This window comes from Cryptomeria japonica, chromosome 8 (assembly GCF_030272615.1).
Source record: "Cryptomeria japonica chromosome 8, Sugi_1.0, whole genome shotgun sequence".
In the NCBI taxonomy this organism is placed as follows: Eukaryota; Viridiplantae; Streptophyta; class Pinopsida; order Cupressales; family Cupressaceae; genus Cryptomeria; species Cryptomeria japonica.
The window spans coordinates 428947399-428970282 of record NC_081412.1 but is presented as its reverse complement, the minus strand read 5'-3'; the positions used below and the strand labels follow the sequence as shown (position 1 = coordinate 428970282).

The following is a 22884-nucleotide window of genomic DNA, read 5'->3' as shown; positions in this document are numbered from 1 at the left end:
TTGGGTGCAAAAACAAATTGAGGATTTGGTCTTCATGCACTCCAGCTTGTGTCTCATCACATAAAAAAACTAATTACAATAGAGTGACGAGGAATCGGGATCTAACTCCTAAGAGTGCCACTTGGATGCTAAGTTTGCATAACTTCCCGCAATCTATACAAATGACATCATTTCTACAGATGACGCCACTTCTACAAATAGTGGAGTGGCATTCTAGCTGATTGCAGTAAAAAAAGAAATGAAACAAAATGTTGACCTTGATGCTAAAAGCAATATGAAGATTATTGACTATTGATTGTAATTTTCATTTCGTATCCACATTTGACAACTTACTAAATTATGAATTTATGAGTATTTAATTTATTGCAGGTTATGAGGTATTTAAATATTTTATTTATTGGCAGTTATGAGGATTACATATTTTATAATGTTTAATATATAAAAAATTATTGAATTGTATTTTTATATTTACCAACTCCTAGTCTTACCCAAGGAAAAAAAATGTGGTGCTAACATATCCAAGCTCGTACCCATCCCCATACTATGACCGGCTAGATGAATATTATAGATATATTAATTTCATATATTAAATATATTACAATTAAATAATTAAAAAACTAAATTAAACATTTTAATTAAATTTTAATATTTTAAAATATTTTAAAAAGTGATCACATTTAAAAATTTAATGTATTAAATTTTATTAAAAATAAAATAATAATTTATAAACAAAAACAAAGACTTAAAACAAAGTCAAACTTCAGGTTTTCTATCTTTGTTTTTATTTATTTGTGGCAGATCAACACAAGTGTTGTGCTTAACTACTCAAACTTGTGATTGTTGCCTCAACATAGACTCCAAAGCTCAAATGAATCATTCCTACTAGTGCTAAACTCACTCCATATATCACATGATATTGCATACGATTTGCTCAACATTGAACAATCTCAATATTACATGGGTTTAATAATTTTTTGAAGGAAACTTGTTTGACTAGCCATTAGTTGATCATGCAAAGTTGAACCTCCCTCTCTTAAATGTTATAGTATGTGTAGACACTCAAAATTGGTCATCACTCCTATGTCGCTAACCTAATTTTTAACGTGTCTTCTATGTCGCATTTGATCTTCATCATATGTTGACATTGTGTCATTCCTCTAGTTTCAGTTCATTTCGAATCCAACCCTAATCGGTCTTGTTCATTCGCATTTGATCCTAAATCATTATGATTGGTATTTTATCATTTTCAAATCATTCGAATTGGTCTCATATTGACAATTAGACTCAATTCCCTCTTTGTTGATAATTAATTAGTCATTAATTATCAACCTCTTTATCAATCCATTTCAATCAGTCCTCTGTGACACTCTATCAGCCTTTCATGGCACTTTATCAATCGATCTTATCAGTCTCTTATTAAAATCATTATCAATCTTGAGTCTTTTTCGATCTCTGTCATTTTTCGTTGTCAACCTCAGTCAATTGTCATTAATTTTTATCAATTATTAGCCAATCAATCATCACTATTAGGACCTAATTCAACAATCGGGTTGAGATTCCTTAATCGTTTGATCATTTCACCTAGGTTGAATAATCAAATAATTAATCAATCCCCTTTCTTACTAACATGTCCTCCCTTTTGAATAAATAAATGAGTATTTATTTATTCTTTCACCTTTTTCCTACAATTAATATTTTTTATATTAATTGGCTAATTTGAGTTATGATTGGAATTAATAATTTTAAATTATTAATTCCACCTCATTCGAGTTTAAATGGAATATTTGGAGTGCAAATGGAAGTTTCCATTTTCTTTTTGATTTAACGACTTTTTCGCTTCACTTCTAATGGCAATTTATCTTTTAACTCATCCATGCACGAAATCTCAATCGTCAGATTGAGTTGATCTTGTTCGCTCAATGTGATTCCAAAGTCTATAAATTGAGCTCTCATTGCTCATTTTCAACAACCACGCTTTGAGTATCCTTAAGGTGCAGTTTTCATCGTGTCATCTTGCTTGCTTTCGCTTGCAATTGCACTTGTAGGTGAAATCCACAAAATCACATTTGAAGGTGAAAGAAAGACAATGGAGAACCATGGAGGAGGCACTTTGTGATTGTTTTGCATTTTATTTCAGTGCTTTGTCTTCATGGCTTTATTGATTGAATTAGGATTTCATTTCATAAGCTTCTTAGTTTTCGTGGTTAACTAATGGTGGGCTTTGATGTTTTTCCAAAATTCCTAGTTACAGTATGATCTGGATTTTGTGTGTGACTTTGAAGATGTAATGTTTGCTCCACTAGCTCTGCCATTCTTTCTTGTCCAACTTGATTACAGTCAAGATTTCTTGAAATAGATTTGCTACACTGTCATCTTGTGACATTTTTGTCTACTTACCCTAATGTACCATTTTTTACTTTCTTTATTCCTTGACTTGGTATCTAACTTCCTTATCACTCTCTGACATACAATACTGATACCTTAATTTGTTGTTTTTCTTTTTTTGGAAACGATCACAGGTTGACAAGTACACAATTCCAATACCATTGTGATGAGCCAAGATAATTGCATACAAAAACCAAACCCAAGAAAGATTATGTCAGCCAATAGTGTGGATAAGACAAACCCACCACTACTCTCTCCAACATATGAGTACATAGACTTACTATTTTTTCAAATTTCAATAATAGATATACATTCAAATTGAATCTACTATTATTATATTACTTATTAGGCACTCCCAATAAACATATCCATATTGACTATTACTTATTAGGCACTCTCTAGTCTTTAAATCTGAATTTGTTGATGATCCTAACACCATTTTGTACGAGCAAAGTTTCCAAAATAAAAATGAAAGACAAAAAAGAAACATTCTAAATACAAACTAACTACAAAAAGGAAATTACCTATACTAACAAACTAAATGACCATTATAGAAATATTACAATGTTACTTTAATAGCCTCCCTTAATGGTCATTCTACTAACTACCCTACAGAAGACTTGACATAATCTGCAAGTCATATGACCACGCACGCATAGAAAGCTAACTCCTTGTCAAAACACTCTACGACGTGAGCGTGTTGTTGAGACCCTCCCTAGTTTGACTTCTCATCAGCCAACCACTTTCTACAAAACTTTCATACATTGCCAAGTTTACCACAATAGTGACATGTGATATTCTTCTTGAAACTCTCCTCAAATTTGGTTTGTCCTCTCTATTTAGTGGACTCACCTTTGCCTTTGTCCTTGGTAGTAAATGCCTATTCTACACTAGTCATGTCACTATTGCTACCAAACTGCTCTCTCCACCTAGCTTGCTGCAAGAGCTTATTAGACAACTCATCAAACTTTAGGTCAACATTAGCGAATGTAATGTTGAGAGTTTCAATTAAGTGCTCAAAGGATCATGGTAAGCTTTTCAATGTAATGACCACCATATCCTCTTCTTCCATCGTGCAACCAATGGCCTCCAGTTGATCACGAATGTCTTTGATCTTCATGAGATGATCCTGCAAGGACATTTTGTCATCCATCATAATCAAGAACAAGATGTTCTTAAGGAAGAAAGCTTTTTCTTTATCTGTCGTCTCGTGCAGATCCTTTGAGTGACCCCAAATCTCTTTAGCAATCTTGCCTAACAACACTTCTAGAAGCATCTCATCAGTGATTGATAACTTGAGCACCATAACCGCTTCACAATTATGCTCATCAAACTTGCCCTAGTCTTTGCCTGCCACTGTGGGACAAGCAGTGTTACCCGGAAGAATCTGGTCTAGACACCAATAATCAAAAATAGAGAGCATCCTCTACTTTCAAGTATTGTCGTTCTTGCATTGATTGCCTTCCAATATGATGTTGGTCAATGACAACATCCCTCTTGTTTTCCAATGACATGAAAAATGAGATCAACTTTTCAAAAAACTTTGATTTTTGTTGATAAAGAATAAATCTGATTTCTTTTTGTCAAACATCAATTAAAACCTTTAGCGAGCAGCTGGCACAAATCCCTAAGTCTGCAAAATGGGTGGCAAAAACCCTAGCTCGAAGATGATAAACTGCAATTTTATCAAAAAATTGGAAAAATAATTGCAAAATTTTTAAAAACACCTAGGTCTAAAACCCTAGGCGCTGAACATTGCAAGAACCCCATTTTTTTTTGAAAAATCATGCAAAATGAAATCAAACCCTCAGCATCAGAAATCCGACTAGCAAAATTTCTTGATGGAAGAGAACCCAGATCGGAGTTAAAAACTGATAAAAATCTTGCCTAGTAGCAAAGAAAAACGCACTGATTTGCAGAGGAAAACTGCCCCAAAACACAAAGTAAAATCGCATCGAAACACAGAGTAAAATTGCGCTGAAATAAAGAGAAAAATCATGCGCCAACTTGAACAAAAAACCTTCCACAATTTTGACAGATGCCCACGATTTTTCACAGAAAACTGATCAAAAAAGACGTCACAGAAAGCAGAGGTCGTGCAGGAGGAAAAAATTCTCTAAAAAATACTGAGCTTGTGCGCAAAATCAAACCCAGATCGCACAAAAAAATGATGCAGACAATCTGAAAAAAAAACCTTTTCACAACCATTCAAACCAATCACCTCCATGATTTCAAAGAAACCCTTTGAATTCTGGAAATAAATTCCAGGTAATGAAACCACGAATTTTATTAAAAATTTGTCAAAAAAATCTTTGCCCACTCTGATACCATGAAATTATAATTGATTGTTCCATAATTACAAAGGAGACGAAAGCTTCTTAAATAGAGATTTTCGAACAGAGTTTCTACAATAGAAACAAAAGACAGAAAAGAAATAATCTAAATAGGAACTAACTACGAAACGATATTACCTCAACTAACGAACTAAATGACCATTATAGAAATATTACAATATTACTTTAATAAATCCAACATTTCAGTTTTGCTCAAATGTCAAGACCACATAGGTTATGAGTGCACTCTATCCAGGCACAGAGTGGATGGAAGCAAATTCTCAACTTAGGACGAAGATCGCCACCGACATCAAAATCTTTAGACTTAAGAAAAGGGACCCCTTTGTGTCAGATATAAGTAAGGCATCTTGGACAACATTGTACTGAAGTAAAAGTTGAGTAAAGTCATACTTTGAAACTTTCAGATTTAGATGAAGATTCAGACTCAGAACACAAGATCAATAGGAATGCGTTTGAACACATACACTCCAAGAAGCACAATATATTGACAGTACAAGTGTTGAATAGCATTATCTGATTTCATTACTACAAGCAAATTTTGGCCTTTAATATATCTTTGGTTATATCAGAGAAGACATCCACATTCAAATTGATCAAGTTTATCTTGAGGAGGAGTAATTAACCATAGCAGCAAGAGAACAAGAGCAAATCCCTCGGATGCTGTTGACATGCATAGATATCATGGCTGTAACAACATTGAGGCCATATCTCAGACATAAGCAAAATACCTTTTGGAGAGCTACTAATACTGGTTCAAGTGATATAAGTTATTCTCCACCGTAGTTCACAAATCCATGTTTTGATTTTTGTTTTTGATGCCACAGATGTCATAATCGATAACTTTTGTATACCAAATACATTTGAGAATGTTTATAAAATTATATATTTAAAAATAATGTTTGATGTATACTTTTATATGTGATCGTGATAGCTCACAATTGATTAATTTTTTTGTCCTTAAAGATGATTTAGACAAGGGTGCATCGAAAACCTTTAATTCCTATAAAAATCCCTACATTTCATAGTTTTCTTTCAATTTATCAAGCTGTTGAGTACAAGTCTGAGCCAAAGATCAGTTTGCCAACTCTGTGTCTGGTAACCATGGTTTTAACTTTTATTCATAATTGTACTCTACTGCATAAATATAAGGGCCAGTCCCCCTCAAAATTTGTAATAGTTATCAATAAGCAGATCTAGTCATGTGCAGAACTAATGTTAGTTGTAGATAAACCTCAACCTCAAATTTTGATCACAAATAACATTTGTGAAAATCAAAACACGGCCTAGAAGTAGGGATTAGATTTGATGACCAACCACACTCATCAAAGTAAACTTTGACAACAGGGAAAAACATTCAACAGACTTTCACCATTGTAATGTATATTTTATATTTCAAAATATACGATCAATTAGAAAGACCAGTTCTATGTAGTCTCGTCCAGTAATATTTAGATTAAGATGTGCCCTTCTTTATTTTGCTAGATTCATAGAACAAAATGAGCTTTACTAATCATATTGTTACTGTTAAAAGGTTAATAAAATTTTCATAAAAGAGATAGGGCACTAATAAAATTTGCAGCTTCTCAGACTAAACACCCATCCTGATTCACAGTCAGATTCTATTGCATATTGTTTAAATACGTGCTAAATGTTAAAAGATGCCTAGACAAGGTAGGAAATCTCAGCTTTACCTAGAAATCCCCACAATCGGGGAACAAGGAAGGTCATATTTATGGCAACATTGGCCCGGATAACCTTTGCAGCTCCATTGGTGTGATATCATTTAGATACACTTCTTTGTTGCAATGCCAGCTGTTACAACAGTTACATATGGCATCAAAGACAGCATAAATATGTCATAAAGGTGTGACGTCATAGATGGTTTGTCAACGAACCCCAAAGAACATGGTTCTTTTTATTTTGACATCTATAACTTTATGGACCTCCAAAGCATGCAGAAGAATATATACTCAACAGGTATCCACTTGTCTGCCTTATTCATTGGCTCACTGTAGTTGGTTATAGCTTTTCCTTTCAATATTAGTCCTTAAGAACTTTATCTTAATGCTTTCCCAGACAGTCATTGAGCCTCAAGTTAGGTAGAGCTCCGAAAGTTATATACATTTCTTGTTATTGCTAGGCTTCTGGAGGTATAACCATATAACTATGGTGGTTATAGCAGGAACTTGATAATATGAAAGGTTTTCTTCACAATTTAGCGGTCTCAGTTTCTCATAATTAAGAGTAAATTCTAAAATTATTCAGACAATAGTGAACAGCATGTTAGCAACCTAATAATCCACATAAAGGCTCGATAAATTCCATTAAAATGCTCTGACATATGGGGCTGACTAAATTATGTCCAGAGTAGAGTTTTTTAGGAGTTATAAGTATCTCTGATGTCCAGGCAATGTGACATCATCAAATTTAGGCTCTAACTGCTGCTTGTTGGAATAATGTACGGCACTGTTGATTGAAGTCTGGGAGTCTAGGAGATGGATTGACATGTCCAAGGGCATCTGACATTCTTTGCATGCACTTCTTCACCTGAGCTCTCATGACAGGCAGAGTAGTTTCTTCCAATTCTGCATGATTGGTATTGACAATTCTATACATGGTGTCATTCTCACTAATAGATTGTTGGGACACAACTGACATGTGAGTGCCATGTTCTATATTTTATTGTTTGAGCAAATTTGACCAAAAAAGATTACACCAACTCCACTTGTGTTACGATCCTAATATTTTATATTCCCAAGAGTAATAAAAATAAGCACTTGTGACATGCTTAACCTCGTTACTTTCATTTATTAGTTTTAGTTATTCCTTGAGCCAACTTATATGGATGAAGGGCTGTGTTCCTATGTAGTTATGCCTATAGGCTATAAATAAAGAAGAAAAAGAGTTTCCCAAACCATCAGAAGTTCTAATATTGAATTCATATTATTACTTTCTGATGATTGGAGGTTAAACCTCAAAGTGGTTTTTTATTTTATTGATTTTTGCCTTTATTTGAAAAAATATCATAACAAATGGTATGAGAACTACGAATTGGGCCAAGAGTTTTGTTTTTGACATTACTTATAAACCATTGCGAAATTGGACCTGAATTTTTCTAGGTTTGAGGTATATAATCAAGGAAATTTTAGGTAAAAAAATAGCTTTCTATACTAATTTTTGTGCAAGTTATTACAAATTTTTTTCATTCATTTGCTTTATAGGCTGCAAATTTTTTTTAAAAACAGTTTTTACATTTTTGAAAAGCCTGTGAAAAATTAGATAGTTCTTTATTATTTTTTATAGGAAAAACTAATTGTGTAATTTAATTGTAAAAGTTAGGTCAAAAGATTTTATTATTTTTTATTAATTTACTCTACAATCCACAATATTTGGAAATTTTATTTTTTAACATTTTTTGATATCTAATAAAAAATTAGGCAGAGTTAATTATTCATAATTTCTAGATAGAAGAAAAATTAATTCCATAATTTAGTGCTCAAACTTTAGTCAAAAGACAAATGCCAATTAAGTTATGGCTCATGTTTTAAAATTTGATGGTTACAACTTGCATCAGATACTTTCCTTCCTTACCTAATAAAAAACCTAGTGTTCAAAAAACAAACACATCAAAAGCCTTGTCATCTTTAGGATTCACGGACTTTTCTACAAAGACTGGATCCAACGACCCTCTCTATTCTCCATCACCTAAAATTGAAGGAAAAATTCCACCAAGATGTGAAACAGTGGTAGATTTTATTAAGAATAATTTGTCTACCCCACCTGAAGATCTTCCATTTGAACAAGACCTAGAAAGCATATACCAAACAGCAAAAGCATAGATATACAACATAGAGCATTCTAACTTTTTGGGTTGTAGATTGACCAGAAAGATGAATTACCTGGATTGATGTAAGACAATGAGCAGCTCTAATAGCTCTTGACGCAAGCACCTCCCCAAACCTGTAACAGATAAAATAAAATTGGATCAGGCACACATGTGAGTAACAATAATCAAATAATACTGACAACCTAAACAGGGGAGAAGGCATTAGCATTGCATGAAAAAAAAAAACCCTTACAATGGAAAAACAGATCAATAAACTACACTTTCAAGCATCCAACTTTGCGAACGTTAAATAGCAGATCACTGTCTCATTTCACAATCTTCTATCAGTAATAAAGGGCATGTGTTTGTGTACAATGAAACTTACGTTGCCTCCTCAAGTGAGTAGATACGAAGCTCATAAACCACCTGCTGAGCAGATATTGGATGCCGTGTTGGAGACGTTGCTGTCCCTCCAGGACCAAAATTTGACTGAGACAACAGGCCTACATCAGACTCCTGAGATGGAAGTACACATGCTACACAAGCAGCTAGGAAACGTCCACAAGGTGAAAAATGTGCCCCCATTTCGCTGTATCATCCAATTTATAAACATAAATTATTAAGTTGCATTTCGAATTATCAGTTATCCTTCGTAAAATTACATCAAACATGTTATACACATCATTCATAAGTAAATAGCATTTTACAAGAAAAGCCATGTAACGATAAAGTCAATTTGTAAAGTGGTAGGACAACTTTAGCACTCAAAGGGGTAGCTAATGAGCTGCGGACACAAATCAGAAAGGGTTTGGCCTTTCATCTAAATATTTCTTGTTTTGATATTATAAACAGTGAAATGAAGAAATAAACCACTGGAGCATCCTTGTTAGGTGAAAAAGCTATCCCATATGCTGAATACAAAAGTTAATCTCAAAGTCTCAGTATAAAAAAAATTCGCATAACATAAAACAGATAACATGGAAAACAAATACATTTTTGAATATATGTTATGACTAGCCACTGTTGCCAAAAAAACATAAAAAGGAACTTCAAAGTGGCTTGAATCATATCAGAAATTAAAAGAAAATTCCATGCAGGATAAGGAAATTTTATGATGTTTCAGTTCTTCACAAATATGGTATGGTTGCACAGCACTTATTTCCTAGTTTTTATAGCTTCATATTGCATAGACGTGCCACAATTCTTTGAACGCTAATAATGCCTTCATATCTAACATCACCAATTTATACTTTATAACTCAAAGGTATCAGCAACAGAAAAGCAGTGAAGTGAATTGATAGAATACCTGCATAAAACTGCATGTGGTATGGTCAAGCGGCATGTCTTTGAATCAAGTGATGCACAAGGGTTCTTAATATCATAGGGCCATATTCTTAACTTAACGGTGCATGGTAGCTCAGCGGCTGCAGCTGTAGCGGCAAAGGCCTCATGTGCAGCTGCAGCTTCAGCAGTACTCAGAATCGGTTGTGCACCTTCAGTTCCAATATGCAAACCCACCCCACCACCTGCCTGAGAGTTTAATCGGGAACGTGATCGATGACGCCCTGCAGACCTTCCATGAATTCTGTCTGTGGGCATACCAGCAGCCAGTGTAGCTGATGCCAATGAAACTGTAGCATTCTGTTGTAATTGATCAGCAACAGTGATACGAACATCAGATGGAATAGTTTGCATGTGTGTAGGTCCAGTTGTTGGTAGAACTGGATGTAAACCAGCTTGTGTCTGACCCATCACCCACCCCTGCAGGAAAGAGAACTCCCACCCTGGCTGATCTCCAAGAGGAAGAAACTGATTAAGTTGCCGACCCCCTAAAAGAAGCTGAACATTTACATTTTGAGAAATATTTAAGGGCCACAGAATATGACTTGATCTTATCATTTGTCCTTCCTGGCTTGAAGGTGACCTGGAAATTGAGCTTTCACCAAGTTCTTCATGTCCAGGCTCAGCTCTGTTTAAAGTTACATTTTGATTAGACACCTCTGAAATACTGAGAGAATCCCTTTGATAATCCCTCATATGCCTTTCTGCTGCTCTCAACAGCATGTCCACCCCAGATTCATAGACACTGTTTTCTGGCTCATTATGCTGCCTGCTATTAGCCATGTTCTCAGAAGGTCTGCTATGGTTTACTGATTCAGAAAGCGATTCTCCAGTAGAAATAGAAGTATTAGCATTTTCCGGAACTTCCATAGGAGTACCCCTTGCTTGCAGATCTAGTTCTCTCACCAATTGTAATGTTTCTGTGTTTTCAGCTTCTGATTCTCTTGCATTAGAATTAACCCGCAAGCCATCAGATTGTGAAAGAGTCATGTTATTTGAACCTACAGTGGCATGAGGCCACAGAAGGCGAGGAAATGGCATCAATGGTCCTAAACTTGGAGTGGAAATGGGAATCGAAGAATCTCTGCCAATATTGACAGGTGTGAAGAATACATCAGGTGGAGGGTATCGTAAGTATCCATGTGATGTAGCCACTGTCATTGGAGAATCAGGAGCATCGAGATCATTAACCTGCAAGCTAAAAGGTCAGATTAAATTAAATATATACTAAATGATTTGATCCATTTTTTCCTTGCAACCCTTATTGTCAAGAAGATTTTCTTTCTTTTTTTTTTCTTTTTTGGTTATCAAATCTATTACATGATTGATTTCTTCAAAAACAAAATTAAGTTAGAAGAGACAAGTTTCAACACCTCAGCAGTTAACAAAATTGGTGCAGCATGAGGATGAAAATGCACAGCACGTAGAGACCGACGAGTACGAAGTACAATCATTGGTGCAGATGCATCTCCTTTTGCACTATGACGCCAAATATATAACTGATGAATCATTAAAAGCATAAGTATCCAACTACAATGCTAGACTCACGGATCAATCAAACAGAATAATGAATAAAACTGAAGACTATGTTCCACTGATTCTAAAGACAACCTTTGTTTACAGAAACACAAAATTCAATGCCTATTTCTGTTACCTTGTGACCAGAAGCAACAGCTAGTAAATCCCCATGAGCATGAAATGCAATGGAGGCAATTGGGCGATCTACAACCCATAAAAAAATGACCAATTATTTACTATATTATTTTCAACACTGCAAATCATGAGTGTTTTAAAGTAACAAATACTTTAACTTGCTCTATGACAGTAGAACCTAATCTAATAAAGTACATTACAAAACTCAACATGAATCCATAGACGCATTATATTACTGAAGTCACGTGAACCAATGCATTCTGCTGTATTTGCATCCCAAAGGCGTACTTGATGATCCAAACTTCCACTTGCAAGAATTTCCTGACGAAATGGATGAAAACGAACCTGCAAGTGCTTCCAAACCAAAGATGGAGTCAAACCAAAAACTTGAGAAGTCTCACCTTAGATAAAGTCATGAAACAATGATGCCCCTTTAAAACAAAGATTTTCCAAAGGATACAAGAATGAAAAGAAAATCATTCACCAAGAACTATAAGACCATTACAGTTATTCTTGATGAAAAACCAAAGGATATGACTAATAAAATTTATTACTTCCAAGAATTTTAAGCCTCATATCTCAAAATCTAAATAACAAAAGGGGAAATTATTGCTGGGTGAGTCACCATAAATTTGCCTTTCTCACGCATGAAAGACAGTATTTAGCAATTAAGTCATCGACCCTTTATTTCTCTTTTTTCCCCTTAGCAAAGAAGTTATAACAGTGACAACAATGTGCTGGGCTTCTCAGAATTGGGGTTCTCTGTGGACTACTAAGTTAGGCACTGTGCCTTGTAGTTTTTTATTGCCTCAAGGAGAGGCTATAATTCTCTATTTTAGCTGCTGGGAACAGCAATTTCAAGGGTTTGTTGTGAAATTTGGGAAGGGCTTTCAGTTTCTGTAGGATAGACTTTGGATTTGCTTTCTCCTCTGGAAATTGAAGAAGAATCTGGTATGAATTTCAATAACATAACTATCTAATACCTGGGTCTCCAAGTACATTGGCTTCATTTGCCAGGTGTTGAGACAGGGCTCTTCTCCTTTCAATGATATCACTGTCCATATTTTTGACTCCTTGTCCTCTGCTGCTTCAATGGCTTCCCCCATGAACCAACATCCCTCCTCCCATAGAGAATCTAGTTGGCGCTCAGGCATCAGAGGACCAGCCATCTGATAACAAATCATACAAGAAAACTCTGACCAAGGTGAATAAGAAACCCCAAACGGCACAGACAGCAACAATTTTTTTTTATCTCTCAGATTGGGACCTGCATCTTTGGTAAATTCTGTTCCAACTTCCGCCCACAAGTTATGACTGACAGTGGACAATCCACCCCATCTAAATTTCATGAAGAGCGCCCATGTCATTGGGATCTGGAACTTATCTCTTCCATGCTTAGCTCAGATTTTTTTTTCCTTGTTTCATTAAAATTTGAAATTTTAAGTTCAAGATCCTATACTAGGGAAAACAACAAACAATACACCAAACGTAACAACAACCAACGTGAAATATTTACATGCAGAAAAGAAAATCTACTCTAACCATACCATCTTTCCTTAGAAATTGACTGAAGCAAATGGCTCAAAATAATGCTTTCGGTATCAGCTATCGGTGGGGAGATGCAGACTGAAAAGCAACCAAACTCTACATTCTTAATGTATTTTATTGTAAAAATTAATAGAACACAATATTAATTAATTAACGGAATACTAATTACAAAGAGGTTCAGCTCCTTCTATAGAGGATGGAGAATGAAACCATGCATAAGGATAGACATGACATGACTCACCCAATGCTAAAAATAGTGAGCTTAAATAGCATAAAGATACACTTGCCACTAAGGTGACTTTATTAACAATATAAGCCTTATCTTCTAATAATGATTTAATATTATTCTAATACCCCTCCTTAAGGCTTACTTCACTGAAAACAAAACATATCAAACTAAAAATACCCTGAACCATGAATTTGCCACTCTTCAAAGGATTTCTTTAAAAACATACCGTACGCCAAGTAGAAACACCATCAAGCTGCCTTGAGCCTTCGTAAAGGTGTGGCTTCTGAGCTGAATTCCCAAACTCAGATTACCACCTGCACAAACTCTTCAATCACAGATCTCCCGAACCATTGGACTACAATTCATGCTGAGCTACACTCACTCAGCTCCACTAAGTTGTCTCATAACCCTCAAAAGGGTATGATTCCCAAGATCACAAACTCCCAAGCTAACTAGGCAGCCATACATTTTGAGTTTTGTCTATATTGGATTCCTTCTTATCTTTAAACTGTGGGCTTCTTAAAAGATAAGCAATTCATCATTCATCTTGGAATAGCAGTCTTTCTAGGCTCTCCTAGCAATCCATCTGGAGGATCTTCAACATGGTAACAAAGCGTGTCATCATTAACCTCAAGAAGTTCCTCAACACATTTCACTTCATGAAACCCCTAGGCAAAGTGCATGATTGTCCAGCCTTTTGAGTCTATTCCATCTTCATTGTGTTGGTCATTTAGAGAAACTCCAACAAAAAGAACATAATGCAATTATTAGAGTCAATGCTACTACTACCTGAAATGCAAAAATAGGACTATCAACACCCATAACCTAAAAAATGTTTGGATCATTCCAGGACTTCATCATTGTAGCTAGACCTCCAATCTCAACCATTGTAGCAAACCATAGATCAAAACCAAACTTACCCCAAAAAACGTTTTCCATGTGACACACAAAACAGCTCACAGAAAACTTGATATAAAAAACTTTCACAATAACCCAGCAAAACAAATAGCAAAACCTTATACCCTAGCCACTTGACTGTAAACCCTAGCTGTTGATTTTGACTAGAAACCAAGGGTGTGGGTTCAACTTAGGGCTCGTAATTAGTTCTTCCTGCTTCTGCGTCAAAACCCTAGTCATCAACCTCCAACATGTTTTTTTTATTACACTGCAATTTTTAACATGCCACGATTTTTCTGCAGAGAAAAATGACAACTTTATAACCCTGACCATCAGATTTATACACCAAAATGGCACGAGAACTCATGAAACCCTAAAGCGAATTTTCTTATTGAAAATTGCCACAATTTTCAACAAGAAAATGGTCCCAATTTTTGCTAGCAAATGGCATGATTCCTTTGGAAAATACACGAAATTTTCAAAAGTAAAAAACCCACACGATTTTGACCAAAAATCAGATGCAATTTTAAGGTGAATCCCATCATGACTTTGAAAAGAATAAACTCATGAAAAAATTACTGCGAAAAAGAAATACATTGTGATCCTCTTAAAAAATAGGCTGTGAATTTTACAAGGAACAACTTGCGATTTTCACCCTTCACAAGTAAATTCACATGACCCCTTGGTCTGATAATTTCAAAAGTAAAAACCCACACGATTTTGACCAAAAATCAGACACAATTTCAAGGTGAATCCCATCATGACCTTGAAAAAAATAAACCCATGAAAAGATCGCTGCCAAAAAAACATACATTGTGTTTCTCTTAAAAAATAGGCTGTGAAATTTACCAAGAACAACTTGCGCTTTTCACCCTTCACTACTAGTAGATTCACATGACCCCTTGCTCTGATATCATATTGTAAAAATTAACAGAACACGATATTTTAATATTCTATTAATTAACAAGATACCAATTACAAAGAGTTTCATCGCCTTATATACAGAATGAAACCATGCAAAAGGATAAACATGACATGACTCGCCCAATGCTAAAAATAGAGAACTAAATTGTTGATACTCCTTGTACTAACTTATTTCGTTCTCCTTTGTTTAATTGGGTAATATTTCATTCTCTTTTGTTTGATTGGGTAATGGATATCCAAGTTGTGAAGTTGTCCATTGAACCCTTGATGAGTTGTATATTCAAGTGTGGTTGTGCATTGAATTATTGAATTGTTTATCCAAATTGTGTTATGCATTGATTGGTGTGAAAATTTTGTGTAACCTTTGTTTGGATCATTATAATGTCTTGCTTGAGACCTTTATGTGTGAGATTGGTTTTGCTATAAGTGTATTCATGATCTTCTCTCTTTGTAGCTCACGGGTTACCAAGAGTGGCATAGGCATCTATTGTCCTTGAAAATGATACTGTGGTTGGGAGGCGGGTAACATCCCCTATTGGTCTCCTTCTTGAAGATCTCTTGGGAGCCTAAAGAGTTCTCAATATGGTATTTTGCTCAGCTTGCATTTATGCCTTGAAATTATGTTAAGGTTGTAATCATTTTACCATTGCATTATTTAGATGTGGACTTGTGATCCTTGATTAGAGTGGCCATTTGTGTATTTAGACTCTACTAGGCGGACTTCGAACCATCCATGTTTGGGATGAGATTCATTCCATTGTAAAATGTGCATGTCATTATTTGAGTTGTTTTGCTTACCATCTTATAAAGGATTTAGCATGTCTGGAGCAATCTTGATATTTAGATGAATATGCTTACGACTTGAAATGATACTAGGTGCTATGATAGTTTTTATGATATTTCCATCATTTAAACACAATGAGTGGATAGGATCAATAATATGGTGTTGTGTAGTTGGCACTATGTCAAGAGTTGATTTGTTGTTTATGCTTGTCACATTTGATGTATGATATCAATATTAGATTAATATTAGCATATCTTATTTATTTAATGGTCAATAATGTATTTTATAGGTAGATTAGATTTGTTTCTAATTTAGCATTCAGTGTGCTATTATTTCTTTGGGAAACATCTTCTATGTAGATGCCTATTTGTATTTGTACATTTTTATTCTTTCAATAAGATAACCCATTTACCACAATATGGTATCAGAGCAAGAAAAAATTTCCATGGGCTCTCTTAAGAATTTTTTCGGAACTTTTAGGGTTTGCTTTTAAAAAGGCAATTCGTATAAATTTTTGGGAGTTTTTTTAAATCTGTAATTCGTGATTTTCTAAATCGCGTAAGATTTTGTAATTCACGACTTTTTTCACGTGTTCTAGCGTTTGTTTTTGGCACAAGTTTGTGGCCTACGAGGGTTCATGTGACTGAATTCGCGATTTTTCGTTTGAATGAGCGAAGGTGTTTTCTGAGCTCGTGAGGAGACTCTACAATTCGCAATGGCAGCATTTTATGTTTTTTTATTGCACGCGACCCTAATTTATGTGTTTTGCAACTTCAACTCACGAAAGGGTTTCTGTTTTGCACAAGGGTCGCGATCTTCTAGTTATTTCCACGAGTCTAGTTCATGTTTTGTGCACGCGTCTGATTTTCCTGCGCTGTTTTTTGCTCACATTTCTATCCATGATTTTCAAAAAATCGTGATTTGTTCTTTTATGTGTGTCGCTTCTTCTCTGAACATGTTCTCTACCCACGGCTAGGGAACAATTTTTGTGTTTTTGGGGCACGCTTTTCTGGTTGCCATTTTGTTTGCAATCAAGGATTGACGCCTAGGGTTTTGACCCAGTATTTTGGGTTTTGCTGCATCAACCTCAATTTTCCTACATTTCGAACTAGGGTTTTCATTTTTCGGTGCTACAGAAAAATTTTGGGCTCTTCATTCTTCACTTAGACCTAGGGTTTTTGGGTCTTTGTTCGTGTGTTCTATTCTATCTCAAGATTTGTGCCTGAATTTGCCTTTCTTTTCTATGTATTGGGATTCGTGCCTCAAGTTTCATGCAATCAACTTTTAATCAAATTTTTCACCTCTTCTATTTACATCATTTTTTGTGCCTCGAAAGCATGAAAGATGGCATCTTTGACCAACATTATGTTGGAAGGCAGTCAGAGGTTCAATGGCCGAAACAACACCTGGAAATACCAAATGATGACCATATTTGGATATCGCTGCCTTGATGCACTTGTTCTGGGTAAGGAAACTCGTCCTACAACAACTAGACAGGACTTGAACAAATTTGATGAGCGCAATCGGGAAGCCATGATGCTTATCAAACTTTTTGTTACTGATGATCAGTTGCCTCAAGTGTTGTCCAACAAGACAGTTGCAAAGATCTGGACTTATCTAAAGGATCTCCATGAAACATCAGACAAGAGACATGCGTTCTTTCTGAAGAACCAGTTGTTCTCCATAATGATGCCCTAAAAGACATCTCTGCAGGAGCATCTCACAGACATCAGGGACATCTGTGATCAGTTGGAGGTGATTAGTCAAAAGATGGAGGAAGAAGACATGGTAGTCATCACTCTGAAAAGTCTACCAAAGTTTTATGAGCACTTAAGTGAAACGTTCAACATTACTTCAACGAATGTTAACTTGAAGTTTTCAGAGTTGTGCAACAAACTTCTACAGCAAGATCACTGGAAATAGCAATTCGGTAGTGGTGTTAGTTCGTCCTCCACAGAACAGGCCTTCTCAGAATAAAATCCTAAACTAAGGATAAAGGGAAAAGTCAGTCCTCTCAGCAAAAAAGCTCAGGTCAATCCTAGGACAGCTCCAAGAAAAAGAACATTCAATGTAATTATTGCCACAAGTATAGTCACATGAAGAAATACTATAGGCAACACTTGGCTTCTAAACAGAAGAAGCAAGGAGGGTCTCAACCGAAAGCTAATTTTGTAGAGCATACTGAGCAGAATGAATCTGCCTTTTACGCCTTATGGCTAAAAGACCTGCAGATTATGTTAAGTCATATGCCTGGTACTTTGATTCAGGAGCTTCTTGACACTTAACTTATCAGAGGGATAGGTTCATAGAATACATGCCATTCACCGATTCAATGATATCTGGAGGAGGGGAAGAGTATACTGTTGTCGGTGAGGGCAACATGCAGATTTAATTTTCCTCAATGTATACTATGTTCCAGGCATGGAACACAACCTTCTCTCTATCAGTCGGATTATGAGACACTCTCCTCAACTTGATGTGGTACTCAGTTTGCACAAATGCAGTATTGTTGATCGGGAGACTCATGCTACAGTTGTTGTGGGTATTGAGGATCATGTTCTTTATAGACATGTTGACACTAGCGATTCTCAGGAGCACACCATGGCAGCCAAAATTTCTTCCATCAGCAATCTTTGGCATCAGCAGTATGGGCATCTGAACATACACTATCTCTCTCAGCAATTTCAAGAGGATCCGGTCATGGGACTACCTAAGATTCAAACTCACAATCATGGAGTTTGCGGAGCTTGTCGGGCTGGAAAGTAGCACTGAACTCCATTTACGGATGGTGATTCTTGGCAAGCTTCTAAGGTATTGCAATTGGTTCATGTTGACATTTGTGGTTCGATGAACACTCCTTTAGATACTGGGTCTAGATATTCTTGTTATTTGTTGATGATTTTAGTTGCAAAATGTGGGTGTATTTTCTTAAACAAAAATCAAAGGTGTTTGGTATGTTTCAAAAGTTTAAGGCCTTAGTAGAAAAATAGTCTGGTCAACAAATTATAACTCTTATGTCAGACAATGGGGATAAAATTTGTTCTTTTGATTTCTCCAACTTCTATGCACATGATGGCATCAAGCGTCAACTTACCACACCTTACACCCCTCAACAGAACAGTGTTGTTGAGTGAAGAAGCCGCACAATAACTGAGATAGCTCAGTCTATGTTGGAACATAGAAGTGTTCCAAAGAAATTTTGGGCAGAAAGCAATCTACACTATTGTCTATCTTCTCAACCGGTCTCCCACACAAACCGTCTGGCAGGTTGCCCAAAATCAGCCACCTGAAAGTTTTTGGCTCTACAGCTTATGTTTGGATTCCAAATGCTAAGCACACAAAGCTGGATTCTAAGAATCAGAAACTCATGTTCACCGGGTACAGTGATAATCACAAAGCTTACCGACTGATTGATGTAGACACGGATTGTCTCATATTCAATCTGTAATGTCCCCATCCGAGATTAACCTTGATTTAGCCCTGAAACAACAATTCTAACTTAAAGTGAGAATTGTTATACATTTATAAATATAATTTCATTGATTCTACAGACATTTTTCTATAATATTTAAATCATAATGCTAAGAATAATATTGGAAGATGGAACTTATCTTGATGGCTTTCTTTGATTTATATACTTGAGATATGTGCTTTTATATTGTAGACTTCTGCTCCTATTTCCCCTGCTTATCCTTTCTATATATTTTTCTCCTCCTTAAATTAATGTATGTACTGGATATGTCTCCCTTATACACCATGCCATAATCTTCATGTAACTCCCTCTATACCATGTGTTGACTCTTACTGTTGATCTGCAGCTTTAATCTGATTTCCATCTCCCAAGTAGTGGAGAATGAATTAAAAACACAAGTAATTTTCCCAAACAAAAATCTTCAATATTCAACATGTTGACTTCTCTTAGGCCTTCATTAACCCTTGAGTAGTGTTGATTGCTCAAATCACATTTAATAATCTGCAAGTCTTAAGTGGGCTAAAATAAAAACCACAACTCCTATATTCAAAAGGCTTCCAAGTGGGTCCCATTCCTTTTAGTGGAGCTGCTGCTAAAAACACAATAATAATTGAGAAATTTCCAAACCTTTTCTAATTGCTGCAAACACTGTTTGAGAATTCTTTTATCAGAGGAATATGAATAGTTATTGTGTGGGGCCCACAAAGCACTTTAAGCTTATTCCAATACAATTAAATATAAATTTCTATTGAAGTCTCCTTACTTCAATTCTGATATCTGTCAGATCCAAGACCACCACGTGGTATTCCTGCCTTTATAATCTGCTCCCAAATCACAAGATAATTATAAATGATGCTTTGTTGTGTCCAATCACAAATATGTGTTCTTTGTTCGAATGTTTGTTGTATTTCTAATGCACACCTATGCCTTACTTTGACTTCACCTTGCAGACTTGTCAACGTAGTTTCTGTGCCATTTATGGTATGCTACGTTGCTGTCCAAATCAAGTATAATTGTTTATATTTTCTTGGAGGATCGACTATAATAAAGAATGTAATCGCTGTTACTTTGATTTGTCTTCGCTGTTCTATGAGAATGGTAGTATTGTTGTTTACAATTATTGTCTTGTCCAACATTGTGCCTACCTCTTGCTGTCTATTGTTCATATATTCTAATCCCTGTTCGTGAATGCCTATCCTCTATTCTATACGCTTGCTTTTTATTCAACCAGTTAGTGCCAAACAGCAGATTGCTCTCAAGTGCAAATCCGATAATAGATGAAGACATAAAATATAACTTAATCCATGATCCCTGGAGAGTGAGTAATTTGATACTCTTTATACCGAGATGAGAGCATGGAGGATTGTGTCCTTTCATTGCCACCTTAATACAAAACTCCTCATCGTACCCCCAGAGGGAATAACTACTCTTGACTGGTGATTAATTTATTAATTGTTTTAATGATTGCTGCCTAAGCTTTATCTTCATCAATTCCTTCTTTGTCCAGCAGTATGACCGTATGTATAACTCCTAGTTGTACAATTAATTTTTGATGGCAATTGGTGCTCTTTCCATTATCTCTAACAGTGATAATAATGAATGGATATTTTATGCTTAGAATCGCCTAATGATTAAGTTAATCATAGATTGGCTGCTCCTTCAGTCTACTCTGCATAGTTGGTCTTAATATATGATCGATACCAGCACTTTACTTATATTTAATTTAATAATTAACTTTATTTATTGTTTAGGATGATTGCTATTCTATTATAAATTTATATATTGTTTTTATTGAATAGTTGTTTTTCTGAATTTATTTATTATTATATTTGTTTTCCAATTACTTTGTTATTTTGTCAATAATATAATACTGTAAAATTTATATTATTATTTGATAAATATGAAATTAGTATAAATATTTAATAAATATAAATTATATATTAAATCTTGTTTTTATTATTATTATTATTATTATTATTATTCTACTTTAAAGCGGGCATCATCATATTTTGATTATTTAGATGGGGACATCACACAATCGGGATGTTTTTGATGAAGAACGAGAGCATTTTCAGCTCTCTTCTCCTGTTTTGACCCTTGAGGATCAGCCTCTGAAGGCTAAGGATTTGGGTGTTCGTCTTACCTTAGGTCCACCTAATGGGAGGGATTCGGCGGACTCTGAATCTGAAGTTGTGGAGTCTCTCCAGCATGTTGTTGCACCACCCAACTTTCCTCAAGAAAATCTTGAGCAGCATCTTGATGACTTTGTTATTGACATTCCTGGTGATGTTGATCCACCTGTTTTAGATGTTGGTACTTCTACTCTCCTGCCTATGTGGTGGGCCAAGACTATTGGTGATCTTCATGATGATGAACTCATTGAGGGTAGATCGTCTAGAAACAGGAGCAAACAGCAGCATACAGTTAATTTTGCTTTTATGGCCAACATCCACAATGTTTATGAGCCTCAGACATATGCAAAGGCTAAAGGTATACATAAGTGTGAACAGGCCATGGAAGCTGAACACCAACACTTGGGTCCTGTCTAATCTTCCACCTAGGAAAAAGCCCATTGGCTGTAAATGGGTGTATAAAGTTAAGTATAAAGCTAATGGAACCCTTGATAAGTACAAGGCTCGATTAGTTGATCGAGGGTTTTCCCAAAAAGAAGGAATTGACTATGAGGAGACTTTTGCTCCTACAACCAAAATGAGTACAATTCAGCTCGTTCTTGCCATGTCAATCCAATTTAGATGGAAAGTCCATCAAATGGACATCAAGAGTGCATTCATCAATGGTGAGTTGCAGGAAGATATCTATATGATGAAGTCTCCAACATTCAAGATTGCCGATAAAAAACACCAAGTACGCAGGTTAGTGAAAGCACTCTATGGCCTCAAACGGGCTCCTCGGGCTTGGTACATAAAAATTGATAAGTAACTCAGTGATCAAGGCTTTCAGAGGAGTCTTTCCAATTCCAATATGTATGTCAAAACTACTATTGGTGATATTCTTCTACTTGTTATCTATGTTGATGATCTAATTATCACTAATAGTTCAGCACTTTTGATCGAGCAGATCAAACAAAGTTTGTGCCAGTCCTTTGACATGACAGACTTGGGACTTCTGCATTACTGCTTAGGTTTTGAGGTTTGGCAGACCGATGGCAATATCATTATCTCTTAGTCGAAGTATGCCTGGAGTCTACTTGATAAGTTTCGGATGTAGGATTGCAAACCTACCTCTATACCTATGGAAAAAGGGCTGAAGTTGTCGGCCAATTTGAATTCACTTGTGGTGGATGAATCAACGTTCAGGCAACTAGTGGGCAGTCTCATCTATCTCACCGCCACTAGACCTGATCTCTATTATGCAATGAGCTACATCTCTTGCTTCATGACAGCTCCTAAAGCTGATCATTGGGTTGTAGAGAAGCGTGTGTTGAGATATGTGAAGGGCACTTATAATTTT

At 35.6% G+C, this 22884-nt stretch overlaps 1 protein-coding gene across 3 annotated transcripts in view; it reads right to left on the bottom strand.

The window, feature by feature from the left end:
• LOC131067847 (uncharacterized) overlaps positions 1-22884 on the bottom strand; it is a 96507-nt gene that overhangs the window by 42745 nt on the left and 30878 nt on the right. For all 3 annotated transcript variants that reach the window (XM_058003018.2, XM_058003017.2, XM_058003015.2), the window contains 6 exons: positions 11796-11904; positions 11561-11628; positions 11280-11405; positions 9872-11097; positions 8951-9154; positions 8639-8699 (listed from right to left, as the gene is read on the bottom strand). In XM_058003018.2, coding sequence (XP_057859001.2) covers positions 8639-8699; positions 8951-9154; positions 9872-11097; positions 11280-11405; positions 11561-11628; positions 11796-11904 — 1794 coding nt within the window. The remainder of the gene's footprint in view (positions 1-8638; positions 8700-8950; positions 9155-9871; positions 11098-11279; positions 11406-11560; positions 11629-11795; positions 11905-22884) is intronic.